The sequence below is a fragment of the Dunckerocampus dactyliophorus genome, chromosome 18 (assembly GCF_027744805.1).
Source record: "Dunckerocampus dactyliophorus isolate RoL2022-P2 chromosome 18, RoL_Ddac_1.1, whole genome shotgun sequence".
Taxonomy (NCBI): Eukaryota; Metazoa; Chordata; class Actinopteri; order Syngnathiformes; family Syngnathidae; genus Dunckerocampus; species Dunckerocampus dactyliophorus.
In genome coordinates, this window is record NC_072836.1 from 18,323,906 (window position 1) to 18,340,124 (window position 16,219).

At 42.3% G+C, this 16,219-nt stretch overlaps 1 protein-coding gene across 4 annotated transcripts in view; it reads left to right on the plus strand.

Moving 5' to 3' along the window:
* The window catches only part of LOC129171575 (glutamate receptor ionotropic, NMDA 2B-like), a 156,389-nt gene that overhangs the window by 104,901 nt on the left and 35,269 nt on the right, over positions 1 to 16,219 (plus strand). For all 4 annotated transcript variants that reach the window (XM_054760367.1, XM_054760365.1, XM_054760368.1 and 1 more), the window contains 2 exons: positions 1,800 to 1,992; positions 13,929 to 14,043. In XM_054760367.1, the coding sequence (XP_054616342.1) occupies positions 1,800 to 1,992; positions 13,929 to 14,043 (308 nt within the window). The remainder of the gene's footprint in view (positions 1 to 1,799; positions 1,993 to 13,928; positions 14,044 to 16,219) is intronic.

Sequence of the window (16,219 nt, forward strand, 5' to 3'; positions counted from 1 at the left end):
TGAGCTGAACATTTTGATGTTGGAATCGTTTGAAGCAGTTGAGAAATGTGGGAGTAGTTATCCGACAAAAAACGGCGGGACCTGAAATGTTGGAATGGACTGAGAGCTGAGGATTGAACCAGCAGCCTTCGGGTTGGGAGACGACCAATCGACCAACCGAGCCGTGTCACCTTGTCGAATAAGTGGATGTAAAATGATGTTTTTTACCAGTAGGGGGTATCATTTAAGTTGTCTACTCAGCAAAATAAAAATGGCGTAATTTAAAATGTTGGAAATTAAAAGTGCAGACTGAATGTTGACCTGTGTAAATAAGTCGAATGATTACAGCAGGATCAAGGATCGAACCAGCAACCATCGGTTGCAGAATGTCGCAGTAATGAAAAATGTAAAATGATTTTCCACTGATAGGGGTCGCCACATGACTTTCCCATTCATTTTCAAAGGGAAAATTGCCTGTATGGAATGTTCATTGGACAAAGGACAAATGAATATGCAGGGCACTGGCCAATCAGAAGGCTTTAATGATCTGGACTAAGTATGGGACGTGTATGGACAATACTGTCATGGACTATGAGTTATATTGTTGCTATGAACTACAAGTAGGTGTTGGGTTGTGAGTTGGGATGTGGTGCACGATAGAGAAATGTCAATAACATGTTAATTACAAAATCAAAGGGAAAATGGCCACAGGGAATATGAAACTACAGGAAATGTGGGAACTCCTGGATAAGTCCTGATAGTTAGCTAATGCTTCTCAGCATTCACACATAAATAAACCAAATAAGTTTAAGTATTGTTTGCATTCAAACCCCCAAATGTAAGCTTCTTTAACTCATTCGATCCCAGCCATTTTTCAAAAGACAACCCCTTCAGTGCCTGCCATCTTCGACGATTCTGACTGATTTTTCAAGGCGTACAGAATATTGTGTTCTATGGCCATGTAAACATGCAACCTACCAAGAGAAAGGTCAGACGCCTGTCTTTCATCAGAATAAAAAGTTTGTTTCTACCTTTTTCTGTTAGTAATTAACAGTAAAACAAAGTATCAAAATAAAATGTATTTACAAGTATAACACCATGAACTATTTACAATTTGGAACTAAACTGTGTGTGTGCATGTGTGTGCACGCGTGCACGCGTAAAAATTTCTCTACAGTGCGTAACATGCTGCACACTACACTCGGCGTCTAAAAAAAAGTAAAAGACGTATAAAAGACGTATCAATACGTCTTTGGGATCAGGCGTTCGGGTTTATAAAAAGGTATAAACATCTTTGGTATCGAATGTGTTAATGGATGACTTGCATGTCGTATGAAGTAAAGGGCTGCAAATGAGTGTTTCCAAAGCAACAGATCGTGGAGAGAGAACAGCATTCAGGCACAGAGAAGGATAAACAGGATAAACAAGCGCACAGACAATACAAAGGCTAACAAACAGAGAGAGACGGTGCTTCAGACTGACAGATGGACAAACAGAGCAAGGTGATAGATGCACTGCATCGTGTATCGTGCCTCTTGGAAGGGGTTCAAACCATGTTCTTTCTGTAGATTCCAACAGAACGATCAACAATCATCTTCCTGCTTTGACTTTCTCCATCTGCGTCTCTCCACTCCTTCCCCGTATGATCCATGTCACCTCTCGCTATCATCTTGCGTTGTTTACCTTTCAGATTCCAACCCTTCCCTTAGCTTTGTCTCTGTTTATACAAATCCTTCTGCCGCCGTCTGGATCTTTCCAGCCGTCTCTCTTCGTGTCCTCTGATTGTGCCTTTCTCCTCTTTCTGTTTTCTCCTCTTTCAGGGCTGCTGTCGGTGTCGTACGACGAGTGGGACTACGGCCTGGAGGCCCGTGTTCGTGATGGTGTGGCTATTATAACCATGGCGACCTCCACCATGATGATGGACAGGGGACCTCACACCTTGCTCAAGTCTGAGTGCCACGGAGCTCCGGACAAGAAGACCCCCGTCTCAGGCAACCCTAATGAAGTGCTCAGGTGGGTGGCGGTGTTGGTGGTAATATATAGACTTCTTTTTTCCTTGACACCAATGAATTCCACCCTCGTCATGACATTTGATAGCCACTGTGTAACATTTCAAGGTTTACAAGAAGGAACACAAAGAAGCCGTATCTTATTCAATTAGGATTGGACAATTTATTATATATTATAAAGAAATAATAACACCGACAAATTTATAATAAAATAATTATAAATAATATTTAAAATGAATATTTATATATGTTATACACATGAATTATTATTGTATAATTAATTGAAATATTCCTAAATTAACTCCAAAGTCACCCACACATGAAAACTTCTGAGAAAGACTTATAAAATACAGTAATAAAAAGATTAAGTACAAGAATTAAATGAAACCGTAATAAAAAAAAAAAAGAGAACAACCTCTTACTTTTAATGCCTGTAGTTATCTGGCAGGCCTTTCTGCCGTCTTAAAATATGATCCCAGGCTAGTCTGATGGATAATCTCCTCCCAGATCTCCTTGTAACAGCGCACGGAATCCATGACCCCTACCATTCAATCATCTTTATCCTTACTAATGTTCATTTTCACTTCCATGGTGGAGGCTTTTTTCCTTTTTTCATGGTGCACTGCCGCTTGGGAGACGTAATGAAGTGCAAAAAGTTCACTAATAAGCGATGTTATTCTTCCTCATTGTGGCGGCGCAAGAGCACACTGTATTCCTCCGCCTCGCGCGAGGCACACATCGCATTCTTGTGCCGCGCGAGGCTCGTATCCTTCCGCCGGTGTGCGCTGTAGCTGGTTCTGGAGCGAGTCTCATGTTTAAAATGTAATTATTAATTCATTTATGGGCGCTCTCAAAGCCTAATTAGAAGTTATGAATGTTCATTTGTATGATTTCGATGTATTCCATGCAGCTCAGATTCCAATTCCTTAAACATTGTTAATGTCCCAAACATGTATGAATAGTGACATGCTGTCAAATATAAAATGCTGTTAAACCGTGCCAAGACTGCGAAGAACAAAGTGTTATTTGCAACAGATGTTGGTGCACATACCCAAACACACAATCACCTTCATCTTCCTATGTAATAATACCCCGCCCACACACAAAAAAACGCCTTCATAGGCTCCTTGCTGGGAAAATCCGCCCCCGCCCCCTCAGCTATCCGTCTCAGCGGCAAGCCTTTTGAACTGGCCGCGAAGTGCAGCACACGGCGGCACTTTACTCTGCGCGCATCCTAATTGGTCCCAATGGCGTTTCAGTGGGCAAACACAAGCCCTGTCATGCTGCGATCCAGAGCTCAGCACAGAATGATATTCAGCTGGGCAGCATCACCACTCGGACCTTCAGTGTGTCTGCTCCAGTCATGTGTGTGTTTTCATTCTTGGCCAGAAAGTCCTTGAAGGTCGGATGTGTATTTGTTGACAGTAGCTCAACGCTGCGTGTGGTTCCACATTCACGTGGCTACACGGTGGCAGATACCAGATTACACACTAATCTCCAGATTTAGTCCTCACTCAGACACTTAGTCCTACACTCACCCAACAATACCGTCCTCGGCTTTAACTCTCCTGCTTGCCCGACAGCGGATGATAATGGGGTTATGACTCCCGTCCTGTGTCCCTTTCCTCGCCTCATTCAACCGAGTCACGTTCTCCGTCTCTGCTCTACACCATCACAACGTCATGTACACCTGCACAAAGCTACCGTGAACTTAATAAAGCGCAAGCCTGCCAAGACCGAAGAATATTTACAGGAGGAGGTACATTCTTTTGCCTTAGTGGTAAAACTGTAGAACTGTACATAAAGCAGGAAACATCCTGATGAACCATTTATAATCTTCTGCTATTCACTGAAATCTATTCATTAATTATACTTATTAATTGAAATATGTGCCCTGCGATTGACTGGCGACCTGTCCAGGGTGTACCCCGCCTCTATTTGGCCTCAGTTACTGTGGACGGTCGTGCGAGGGTGATCTAGCCTTGTGATGACCGTACAGTAATCATTTGCTACTTCATGCTTTTGCGTCTCCACTGTGTCACGATTTTTTGGTTTACTTAAAATTTTTCTGCTGTTTTGTGGCGAAAGCATATAGTTAGAACTGATCCCTGGCAGGCTTATATGCAGAGACTTGATCTACCTTCTATCCCTGTACTCTATTTTTATATCTTAACCCAACCGGTCGAGACAGACGGCCACCGCACACAGCCTGGGTTCTTGAATTCACATAGATTTTATGTCATTTTTTGCACAACCCTGCTGTCACACAAACAAGCACGCTGTAGAAACATGCGTGACTAAAAACAGAAGTTCCTCTAACAAGGCGACTATTAAAAACCACAATAATAAACACATTGCTAGTAACGAAGTGGCCAGCGAGAGCTTGCGCCATCTCCTTCTCCATCCTCTCCCCAGCTGTGTACCGTCACCCCAGCCACCGTCTGTGCTTTTATAATCAACTTAGCTGTGTTGTTGATTAGATCAGTTCCAAGCGCCGCCGAGATCTCTCGCCCCTTGCTGCCTTAACTAAATTTGTGCAGCGATAACCTTTGTCTTCAAGTGTTCAATCAAGAGATCATCAATCGGATACAGTCTATGAAGTCGGAACTGAATGGCCGCTTGCCTGCTTTGTCAGATGATAGTTTGCTTGCGTGGATTCCCTGATGCCCCAGATGACGCTTCAGCATGCAGTGATTGAATGGATGAGTTGATGGATAAAGACGAGATGAGAAGAGGAACAACTCAATGAAAGGCAGTGTCACTGTCCGCTGAACCTGAATACCACCGAGAGGAAATAAATGAGTGGCGACACATAAAAATGCTTCTGTGCAGCGCGGGAGGGTCGCCGAATGGCTTGATGAGGTTGAAAAAGATGTGAGTCATATGCTGTGGCCTTTTCAGTCACCCCCTTTCAACATAATTCGGCAGGCATCGCTACCGCCCGCTTTACGGCACCGAATGAAGAGGTATGTTGACCCAGATGACTGTTGTGCTTAGGTCAGGGGTGTCCAAACTTTTTCCACTAAAGATGAATGGATGCAAGGGCCACTTTGATATTTTGTAAAGCAACACATAACACAAGTTGTATATATTTAAAAGAAAAGCCTGCATCTCAGCTTTGTTGTGTAGCTGAAAAAGCCTATTCATAGTATCTACTTTGGTCTTTGCTTTTTTTTTTTTTCTCCAAATATATAACTTTTTTCTAAAATAATCTGTGAATTTTCTTCTTGACTTTATTGCTATAATATTTTGACTTTATTCCCATAATATTACAACTATTTTTCTTGACCTGATTTTTTAGTTTTGTTTTTTTCATCAAATGACAACTTTTTTCTCGTTAGAATGTGGCTTTTTTTCTTCATATTTTGACTTTATTCTCAAAGAATTGCCGCTGTTTTGTTTTTTTTTTACATTTCTGCTGTTATTTTTTCCATCTACTTTAACTTTCTTCTTGTGAATTTTCTTCTCGTAACATTGTGGCTTTATTCCCATAATACTTTGACGTCATTCCCATCATATTATAACTTTTTCCCACAACCCAATTTTATAATATTATGTCTTAAAAAAATGTCTTTAAACGTTTTCTTGTTAGAGTACAACTTTTCACTCTTAATATTTTGAATTTCTTCATGTAAAAGCTGCTGATCTTTCAATTTTTGCAGTTGTTGTTTTTTTTTTTGTTTTTTTTTTACTTTCTTGTTAAATTCTATTTTTAGAATGTGCCGTGGACCAGTAAAAAACCAGCCCCGGGCCACACTTTGGACTCCCCTCGTTTAGGTCCTTCTCCTTACTTTGCCTTGAATTTTCCATCCGTATCTCAAACGGACCAAATGTATTAATACATCAGATAGTCATGACTAATTCTTCATTCTCCGAAACTCTGCGAGGAAATAAGTCTTGAAAGCGGCCGTGGAGAATTGATTGAGCCCAGCAGCTGAAAGGAAGACTAATCGTCAAACTATGGGAATTGGATTAGAAATTGTTCTGACTCTCAAAAACTAATTAGGAGTAGTTATTAATCTGTAGAAATGGAATGAGCGTGATTCAGAAAACTGTTTTCTGTTTATTCTGAGCAGCCCCGTCTCATACAAATTACCGTCCCTGCGCCATAAAACCGCATGCTCCGTCTCCAGTGGAACATATTTTTGTTCAAGTGCAAGGAAATCACACGGCGTCGCTTTGTGAGAAAGTGGGCCGTCACGAGGAAGAGTTCTGCAGGTCGACAAAACCTGTTCCGCTTAGTTTTCAAGCTGTGACTCACGCCTTTGAAATGGCTTCTTTCACAATTGCAGTTAAAGTTTTGCTTTTGGAAGTCTCTTGCAGTGAGGGTGAATTCAGACTTTTTTTTTTTCATTTTTGGTCAGTTAAAGCGTTGCCTCTGCGAGTACGCTTTGTTTGTTCGAGAATGAACACAGGCCAGGACCAGGGGGATGAGACCACCTGAGAGGTGGGTCTCAGTCCGCCTATCAGTGAACCCTCGTCCTGACTGAGGCGAGTGCAAACACCGACCGCACCGACAGACCACAACACCGCGTATGATGTCACCAAAAGCGAGCGTAACCGTGCATCGCAACACTCAACGGGAACCTGAGTGAAAATCATTCAAAATAAGTGTTAAATGTAAGCCCAAAAGCGTAACTACAGTAGTTAAACAAAGTGTCATGTTGTTTTCGGTGCGTGTGGTTGTCAACTGGTGGGTCGGGACACAAAAAGTGGGTCAAGGTCGTGATTTTTGGAGATGAGATGTAAATACCAACAGGTTTAGTTCAAATGTAGATATCCTTACATTGGTACACTTGCCCTTTAACCTCGTACATAACTTGTGCCATTTGATATTTAATTATACTTTATACTGTGTGTGTGTTTGTGTGTGTATGTTATATATATAAAATATGTCATATATTGTATTATATATTATGTTTTTATTTAGATATTTATTTATTTAATATTTCATACATTTATTTATTTATTTTTTACACTTTACTGTACTTTTTTATGCATGCATTTTCTTTACACATGCATTAACAATGTTCCCCCTTGTTTTAAAAATAAATAATAATAATGATGTTCCCACTTTGCATATTTTATTTTATTTTATTTTATTTTATTTTATTTTATACTTTACTGTACTTTTTTTACACATGCATTTGCACATGCATGCATTAATAATGTTCTCCCTTGTTTTAAAAATAAATAGTAATAATGATGGTCCCCCAAATGCACTTTGCATATTTGATTTGATTTTATTTTATTTTAAAATATATATTGCTTGTAATAAAGTGGGCCATGACCTATGACCATGGCTAAATGCTGGTCCCAGGGTAAGACGCATATGATGCCTTACATATGAAGAACTGAGCGCATCATCGGGTCTGCTGGCAGAAATACAAACATGAACAGACTGCACTCCAGTGACCACCAAAATATATTTGTTTAATTTTCAATCTGGACACTACAAGATGCACCCAAGGAAAATAAACACTTACAGGTTTAACCCAAACCAACACAGATTTCTTGTATTCAAGGGGAGCGCAGGCGCAATCTCATGAGAAACAAAAGACGTATAAAGAAATGACCATTTCCTTTCACGTTGCTGCCGTAAGTAAATGAAGTCCACAGTCCACAACACGGTGGCACCCTGGCAAGTGAAGATAGCAGAAAGAGGGTGGGGGGGTGGAACAACAGAGTGCGGCAGTGACGCAAGTGAGCAATACACGACAGTGTGAGGATCATGAGTTTGACAGCAGGGCCGCTGACCTTGCTCGCCGTGGACAGGTTCCAAATGAGCTTGAACTTGGAAAGGTGTCAAGTGCTTTTTAAGCTCTGTGGACCCTTTTGAACTTTTGTGGCCTCCGTGGGGCTTGCAAAAGAGTGTGTTTAGCTTTTGAAAACAGCCTACCGAGCTGAAGAATGAGTGTGCCCTGTACCCCACGTTCACCGTGTTGTGTTTGGATGCATGCGCTTGGCTGGAACTAGATCAGGATGCTCCTGATTTATTTTTAGCCTTTTGATTTGGTCTCTCTATTTTTATTGTAACCTCCTATTTTCCGCCTTTATCTTTTCATCTGTTCTGTGTTTTTGTCTGCTGGGTTTATTCCACTTTCATTTTTCTGTAGTCTAATTTTAACTGTGCCTTTGTTTGTTCTATGAGTGGTTGTTGCTGTTGTTATTACATGTGTTCCCTGTCCTCATCTACTTCACCCTGTTATATTGTTACTTTATTTTTGATTCTAATGAGCCAATTTCTATGTTTTTACTAGTACATCCTTGAAAAAAAAGGCTCACTAGAGATGGAGATCTGGGCCCCTAACTTGTTTATTTATTTAACTGCTGGTTAAGTAGACTTAACCGACCGTTAACTTCAACGGCACCTTTATCTTGTTGTCCAAAACTCAGTTATAGACGGGAAAATATGGGGAGTGAACCTTTTTGCATCCAGGTGGTGCACTCCATCTTGGGTTAATGGCGGCACGATTAAAAAAAGAATCAAGTCCACGCAATCAATAAATTAACTGATGAATTCATAGTTATTGTGCTCCCAAATTTGAAAACAATGAAAGCTTAAAAATGTTACCTATTCTCTCTAAATTGCATTTTGTCCCGTGCTTACATTTTTAACTAATCCTATTAAAGGCTTGTTTTAATTAGGTCATGTCTAGCTTTTGTGAAACAATTCAAGCTAAGCCACATATTTCGGGCCGATTTTCATGTCATCGCTCCTCTCCTGCTCAGTCTCCTGTTTGCCATTAACACAACATATTACACCGTTCACACATTCAGCAGCCGGTGTCCAAATACTCACATAGACAACACCAAGTAAACACACACAACAAATGGACAGCTTTCCCCACAGTCACACTGCATACTGTAAGTGTGCGTGCATCAAAGGTACAGTATGTTACCATGTATTTATTTTTGCCCTGAGTACACAGTGCCATTTGGGGCACATTATCATTTGCCGTATAGATTCCTCCTCTGCAAATCTAATAAGCACATTGCGCCACAGTAATTGCTAAGGAGTGTAATGCATGACTAATTCATGTCAGGGTTAATTTATTAAAACTGGCTTATCAATATTTCATACCTCCTCCATTATTCACATGAGAACATGCGCTGCTGAAACGTATCTGTGTCAGGCCATGAAGTTAGCGTGGCGAGGGGTGATTGTGTGTGTGTGTGTATGTGTTGTTGTTTACAGTTGCAACTAGAAGTGTGTTGACTGGAGAACTTCTTTTCATAACGCCTTTCCAGACTTGTGTTCCACAGGTGGAGAGAGATGCTGCTACTTTATTAGGGCCCCAGCTCCAACGTGCCAAGGCCATGGATATGTTTGTTGTTATTATTCTGCCCGCACTTTTTCCTCATTTTTGAGGGCCTTGACATGCGTGAACTCACCAAACTCACCAAAATTCGCAAGCATGACAAGTCCGACGACAAATGTGATCCCGAACACGAACCCTCAGTAGCGCCTCCTATAAAAGTCGGACATTTTGGTTTCCGGCAGCAATTTTGAGCGAAAACCAGGGGTCCTGTTTTGACGAATTAGTCCTTGGGACTTTGATGAAATGAGCCCAGGGGGTTAGGGCAATTCCAAGCAAAAAAAAGGTACAAATTAAAACATGATTGCTTGTCCTTTGCCACTTTGGGCTTGGAATTATTCATGAATAAATCATGTTGTTTCAATACAGCCCTTTATTAGTAAAAAAATTATAATAATGAAGCCAATGTAAGTACTTTTTGCCTGAATTAAGTACTTTCAAGCATAAAAATGGCTAAATAAACAAAAATACAAATATAAGGCCAGTAATGTTCGGTGAGACACCAGCACCAGACATGATTGTGAGGCTTTTATTGCAGCTTTGAAAGATCTCACAACAGGCACAATGATCTCTAACACGCGCTACTGTTGTGGCCGTAACCCACGCCAAGCTAAAACTCAACTCTGAACCCTCGACGCCACTTCCTGTCCGCTCCCGTAGCACAGCAACACATTTACAGCAACACACACAAGCATGAGTATTATTTATGTCTGAAGTTGCTTATTTGCTCTTATGATGTTTACTATATTGAGTAGTACAAGTGTAAAGGTGACTATGCGGTGGGTTAGTGGTTTTCTATGCTCTTACTAGGAAAAAATTTGATTTATTAATAAGGAATCCTACTTTACTCAATAGGTCACTTGTCTGGGGGTTGGGCACCCCTCAGTGATGTGCACTCACCGTCCACGACAGTAGGAATAGCAATGTGATGCAGCGCAGTTCTACAGTTCTAATCACATAAACATATTCTTAAATGATTGCCTATTTAACGGCGGCATTCACAAGTCAGCATTTCAGAAAGCAGGCAAAACAGCGCAAGAAAGAGTGCGCAGACGTGGTCACATGATGCAAGAGCAACAACATGAAGAAAACTGAAGGAAGAAGACAATTGACTCGTAGCAACCCTGTCCCCTTTCCTCATTTTCTGTCTTTGAATCCCATCACACTCCCTCCGTCTCGTTCCCGCCCGCCCTCCGAGAGATTACCGTTGCCATAGTGACGCAGCAGATTGGCTCGGAAGTCACAGTGGTTGTGGGTGCCATGGCAACACTCGTATACTTATGTCTCACTCCGTTGCCGCTGTCAGGGAGGTGTAAGGATGGCACGCACGGAAGCGCACACAATGGCCCCGCGTCGCCGTGTGTGCGCGCCGACGGCTCGATCCGCCAAGATTAAAGGTTGCCACGGCGTCAAGTCATTTTGTAAATGGCCTATGATTTATGCAGCACATTCTGCGCACTTTGTGTCGGTGCCAAAGCGCCGTGGGACGGGGCCGTTTGTGGGACACGTGGAGCCTGCTTGAGAGGGCCTCATCGCGGATGTTGCCGCCCATCGCAGGCGACTGCAAATACCGATATTTAATACAGGAAATTGAATAGAAACACTGGCATTACTGTGACTGCTGGATTATTACATAAGACAGTCCATTCGGGAAAAGGTAGATACATAAAAAGATGGATGAATAGAGAGATATTTTCTCCCTTTGTACATATTTTTCATCTACTTATAGATATAGTGTATATATACTGTAATATATATGGTAGCCATGGCTATGAGGTAGAATGTTTCCATGGAAACAGTCACAGGGAGGAGAGAATGGTTGCTTGAGAGACAGAGAGTAAAGGGAGGAGTGAAAGAATCAAGAAAGATTGTGTTTGTGTGTGTGTTGCATGTTTCTAACTCTCTGAGGACCACTTTGAGAATCCGTGCTGGAGGACATTTTGGACGTTCCTCATGTGAGGACATGCCTTCAAATGATGTTTGAGGCTTGAACTTAAAGTGTAGGTGAGGCCAAGGGGGGGAAAAAAGCTGTTGTGGTTGGACACCAAGGTTGAAGTCAGGGGTTATGCATTATGTTAATGAGCGCCCTCGTGAGGATGGAGGGGGAGCCATGTCTGTGTGTGTGTGGGTGTGTGTGTGTGTGTGTGTGTGTGAGCGAGAGAGAGAGAGTGTGTGTGGGGGATGTGAAGTGATTTGAGTTCACCTGACATAAATATTCCCATGTACACACTCTTACACACTCCCACGCACGTTCACTATAATCGGCGTATGAGAGAAGTGTTTGAAGTGTGTGTGCGTGTGTGTGTGTGTGTGTGTGTGTGTGTGTGTGTGTGTGTGTGTGTGTGGCTGAAAAGAGATGAAATTATTCTACCTGACAGTAACAGTAATGCTGCTTTTTCTTGCTTAGTGTTCGGAAGCAGACACAAAGATGCGTACACACGAGCAAAGCAATCATTTTAATTAATTCATCATAATGGGGACGTTACTGTATGAAGAGTGCCTAAATTGTAGCAGAGTAGACGCATTTCTTGAGTTGTCATTAATGATCTGATAGTAGGAATTGTTCTAAAATACGCAAAAAGGTGTGTTGTTTGAGGTCATGAGCAGGATGGCTGATGGACAGACAAAGCATTGTTATTTATTATTTCATGTATTTTAATTGGCTGCATCCCTTCCAACAAATGACACGATCAGTACACCTCAAATGGCGGGGCACACCCCCTGGTGAGGTGTTGGGGGGTCGGGAGAGCGGCAGAGGTGACTTTCAGTATGAGTGCAGACCTGCCAACATGTACACATTTTTTGTACTCAACCCACCGCCACCAACACGATTTTACGTCAACAGGGGTGCTATTTTTTCATTGGCCTGTGGCACATTTTAGAATTAAAACGCATTAAACGCATTAAAACGCAAAAGGGGAAAATAAAAGGTGTAAAGAAAAAAAGTTGAAATGTTGATACTAACAGCTACTTAACACAAAGCTTTCTCTTCAAATATTCTATAGTGTATTAAAATATTCTATGCTGTATGTTAGAGGTGTCACGAGAAGAGACGATACCCGAGATTGGCTTTATGGGACCGAGTCAAGACGAGATTTTTAATATTACTTTTAATAAAAATACAATGAAAAAAATCTAAAAATATATATATATATAACGACAATATATTGCAATCTACTAATTGAATTTCTACAATGTTACCTTGCATTACTCCTCACGAGGCTACACTCTTCGGCACTCTGTGTGTATGCTATCGGCCCCGCCTCCACCCACCGAGACAAACAGACAGTATGACTGACAAAAGGGCTCACTTTGTTCATGCCGTTGTTTTATGGAACAAACACGTCAAGGTGCTGAAACCAATGCACAGACACGCATGCATGGCGATACACCGAGGCCAACAAAATTATCCAGTTCATTTTCATTTATTGTGTGATTAATTAATTCATTTATTATCGTCGCACGCTTAGTGCCCATCAGCCATTTTTTTTCGGAACGAGAAATCTTGTCATGTTTTAATCTCGCGTAATCTTGTGACACCTGCAGTGTATATAAATACAATTTTTTTTCAGCATTATTGTAAAGTTTGGCTGGGGAGGGAGGGTACGCTATCCTTCAAGGTAGTGTCTTTATTCATGCTTAAAAGGCTGGTGCCAGCAACTCATACGGTGGTTTATACAGATAAATATTGTCAGGTTCTCAATAGTTTTTCAATCCAGGGTAGGTGTGGGGAAAAAAAATCTAGAGGGGTTATGACAGAAAATAATCATAAATATAAACAAATAAACCATATAACCAAAATAATCATTGCTTTAGCTGTAGTTGAAGATATCTCTGGTGGTGTTCAGAAGAGAAGAAATTCAGAGCAAACAAAATCTGAAGATCGACCAAGCTCAGGTTCAGGTCAGCTTGAACATTGTGATGTGTGATGTGATGTGGGTTGTGGGTCCACAGTGGAGTGCGGAGGCGGGATGGCAATAGCCACATCATCTTTGTAACAGCATCCAAAAAGAAGTACTATACTAACAGGTAGACCTTATTTCATCCTACTCCTTCTCCGAGCCTCACTGTGTCTGACATCCATCCATCCATTGTCTATGCCGCTTATCCTCACTAGGGTCACGGAGGTATGCTGAACTATCCCAGTCCAGGGTACACCCTGGACTGGTCGCCAGCCAATCACAGCGCACATATAGACAAACAACCACTCACACTAACATTCATACCTATGGACAATTTAGAGTCACCAATTAACATGCATGTTTTTGGAATGTGGGAGGAAACCGGAGTACCCGGAGAAAACCCACGCACGCAGGGGGAGAACATGCAAAGAGAGAGTCAAACCCAGGTCTTTCCGATCTCCTGACTGTGTGGCCAACATGCTAACCACTCGGTCACCGTGCGGCCCCTGTGTTTGACATGTGAAATAACAAACAGTAAAATAAATGTAAACATATGAATGCATGCAGGTTACAGACTAAGCAATAACTTAAGTCATGGTAGCTACAGTATGTCAGACAGTAGGCACCACATACTCATAATGGCACATTGTTCTTTGCTCAGTCTGTTCCATAATTTAATACATGGGTGAAATCTCTCCTTTATATTTGACTGTGCTCAGGTACCTGATGAATGTGACATTTGAGGGTCGTAATCTGTCGTTCAGTGAGGACGGCTACCAGATGCACCCCAAGCTGGTCATCATTCTCCTCAACAAAGACAGACAGTGGGACAGGGTAAGTGTGTTTTGGTGTATTTGTATTGGGACAACGTTTTGAATTCAGCCCATCCTAACCGCCAAATCTGTTTTCTTAATTTGTGGTAGCTTGTCGTATTTAACAGTTGTGACAGTGTTCGTCACAACAGCGATTTTGGCGAAACGAGCGTCTGACGGGGCCAGCGATATCTGCTTTCCTCATCATCACATTTTCAGTTTTTAAGCCTTTTAAACCCAACACTTTACAGACGCCACTCTGATGAGATATTATCAGATTGGGGAAGGTGCCTTTGAGCAGTATACTGCAGCACAGGCTCCGTAGTTGTGCTTTTGAGTGAACGTTTACCAAAGCTGCTAATTACCACAAACTGATCACAAATGGACTTCCTGCCGGTGCGCTGCAGACTGTTCATATTTCTACTTGTTATTATGAATCAACAACATGTCTTGAGCAGAGGGAGTCATGCAAAGGATCCCAAAAAGTCCAGATGTGAGAGGTTGTAGGTTAATAATCCTGAGCCACATTGTCACGTCCCAAAATGAATGCCAAACACGGCGCCACCTGTAAAGCCACCTGCATGCACCTGTGTCTCCCCTCGCGCCATCGTCGCTGACTTCCGTGACTCTGCCTCGTTGCTCTTCTTTGTATTTCTCTTTCTTCTCCCTCTCTAATCTATATTCTGTCCTCTGATCAGAGAACAAGGTGAGCGTCTCCCCTTCTGTCTCTCTCGCCCCCACCACCCCCCCTCTCGTTCTCCTTCTCACCCCCTCCTGCTCCTGCTTTCGCACTCATGTTTAATTCTCAGCTTGACTTCCAGCTGAACCACTTTTCCTGGGTCCTAATGAGTTCCGTCTCTTACAAGCGTCCTTCCCGGCACCTTTTGAAGGAGTGTGAAGACTCTGGAGTGTCCAGCCGTTTTGGTCTCGCCATCAGGCCCCTTTTTCTCCACCTCCATTTCCCCTTTCTCTCCAGCGTTGTCTCTATTACACCAGCTCGTGCATGCTCGTTGAAGCGGGCTGCATCGTGCCCCGGGGATACACAGCCTGAACTTGTCTACTCCGGACAGCCTTGCCAAGCTCCCTGCAGTGCAGTGTGTGTGTGTGTGTGTGTGTGTGTGTGTGTGTGTGTATGTGTGTGTGCATATACATATTTAACCATCTTGACTCTACACACTCAAGCCACAGCTCCTTCTACTGCCCTGACTCCGATTAATGTGTGTGTCCTCTCATCTGAGGATCCATTCCCATTTCCACCCCCGTAAGTGGCCTGAGTGCACTGGACACTTGAAGGAAAGGGCAATCGGCAGTCTCCAAACGATGTCATGTGACCGGCAACTGGGGAAATTGACTAATTGATGACTCTTGGTTGGAGGAGAGCCACAAGGGCTGGCGAGTCCTCCAGACGTACAGCTGGACCCTCCTCCACTGAGGAGGCGGCACTTTGCATCTGAATGAGCTGCATCACCAGCTGGCCATGTGACTCTTTCTCTCCATCTATCGTCCCTCTCGTCTGTTGCTGCTTCTCGTCTCAACAGTATTGATACAATCCGTCTCTTTCCTCCTTATCGGAATTCTCCTCTTTTCTCTTTGTCAGTCTCGTCCTCCAAGTTAACCTTCCTCTCATGGACCTCTCCGCTCAGTATCATTGTGCGCTTACCAACTTTCTTATTGTTTTTACTTGCGTGTACCGTAAATTCCGGTGTATACGCCGCACCCACTACATTTTGTGGGAAAACCAGATTTGTTCGTATATAAGCCGCACTGGACTATAAGCTGCATATGTCCACGTCATAAAATGGCATATTTTGGCACGCACGAGTCTGTGAGCATCAGGCACAGGAGCCAATCATGAGCTATGAAAAACTCATGACAAACTTGTCAATCCATTGGAAATTATAGGAGGTCATTAATATAACAATCTGACTCATGGTTTCATCTTACAAACACTAAACTCATCACACAGCAACTTAACACTCAAAAGGTATACCTAATAAATATACAAACATGTACCATGTAAATTAGCCGCACCGCTGTATAAGCCGCAGGGTTCCAAGAAAAAAGTAGCAGCTTGTACACCGGAAATTACGGTAAGACAAGTATGGATTCCAAAACCACAACCTTCACAATTGGCAGCCAAGAAAAGTTAATGTACAGTAATGTTCACAAATCTTATATTTGTTGCTTTAGCAATGCTA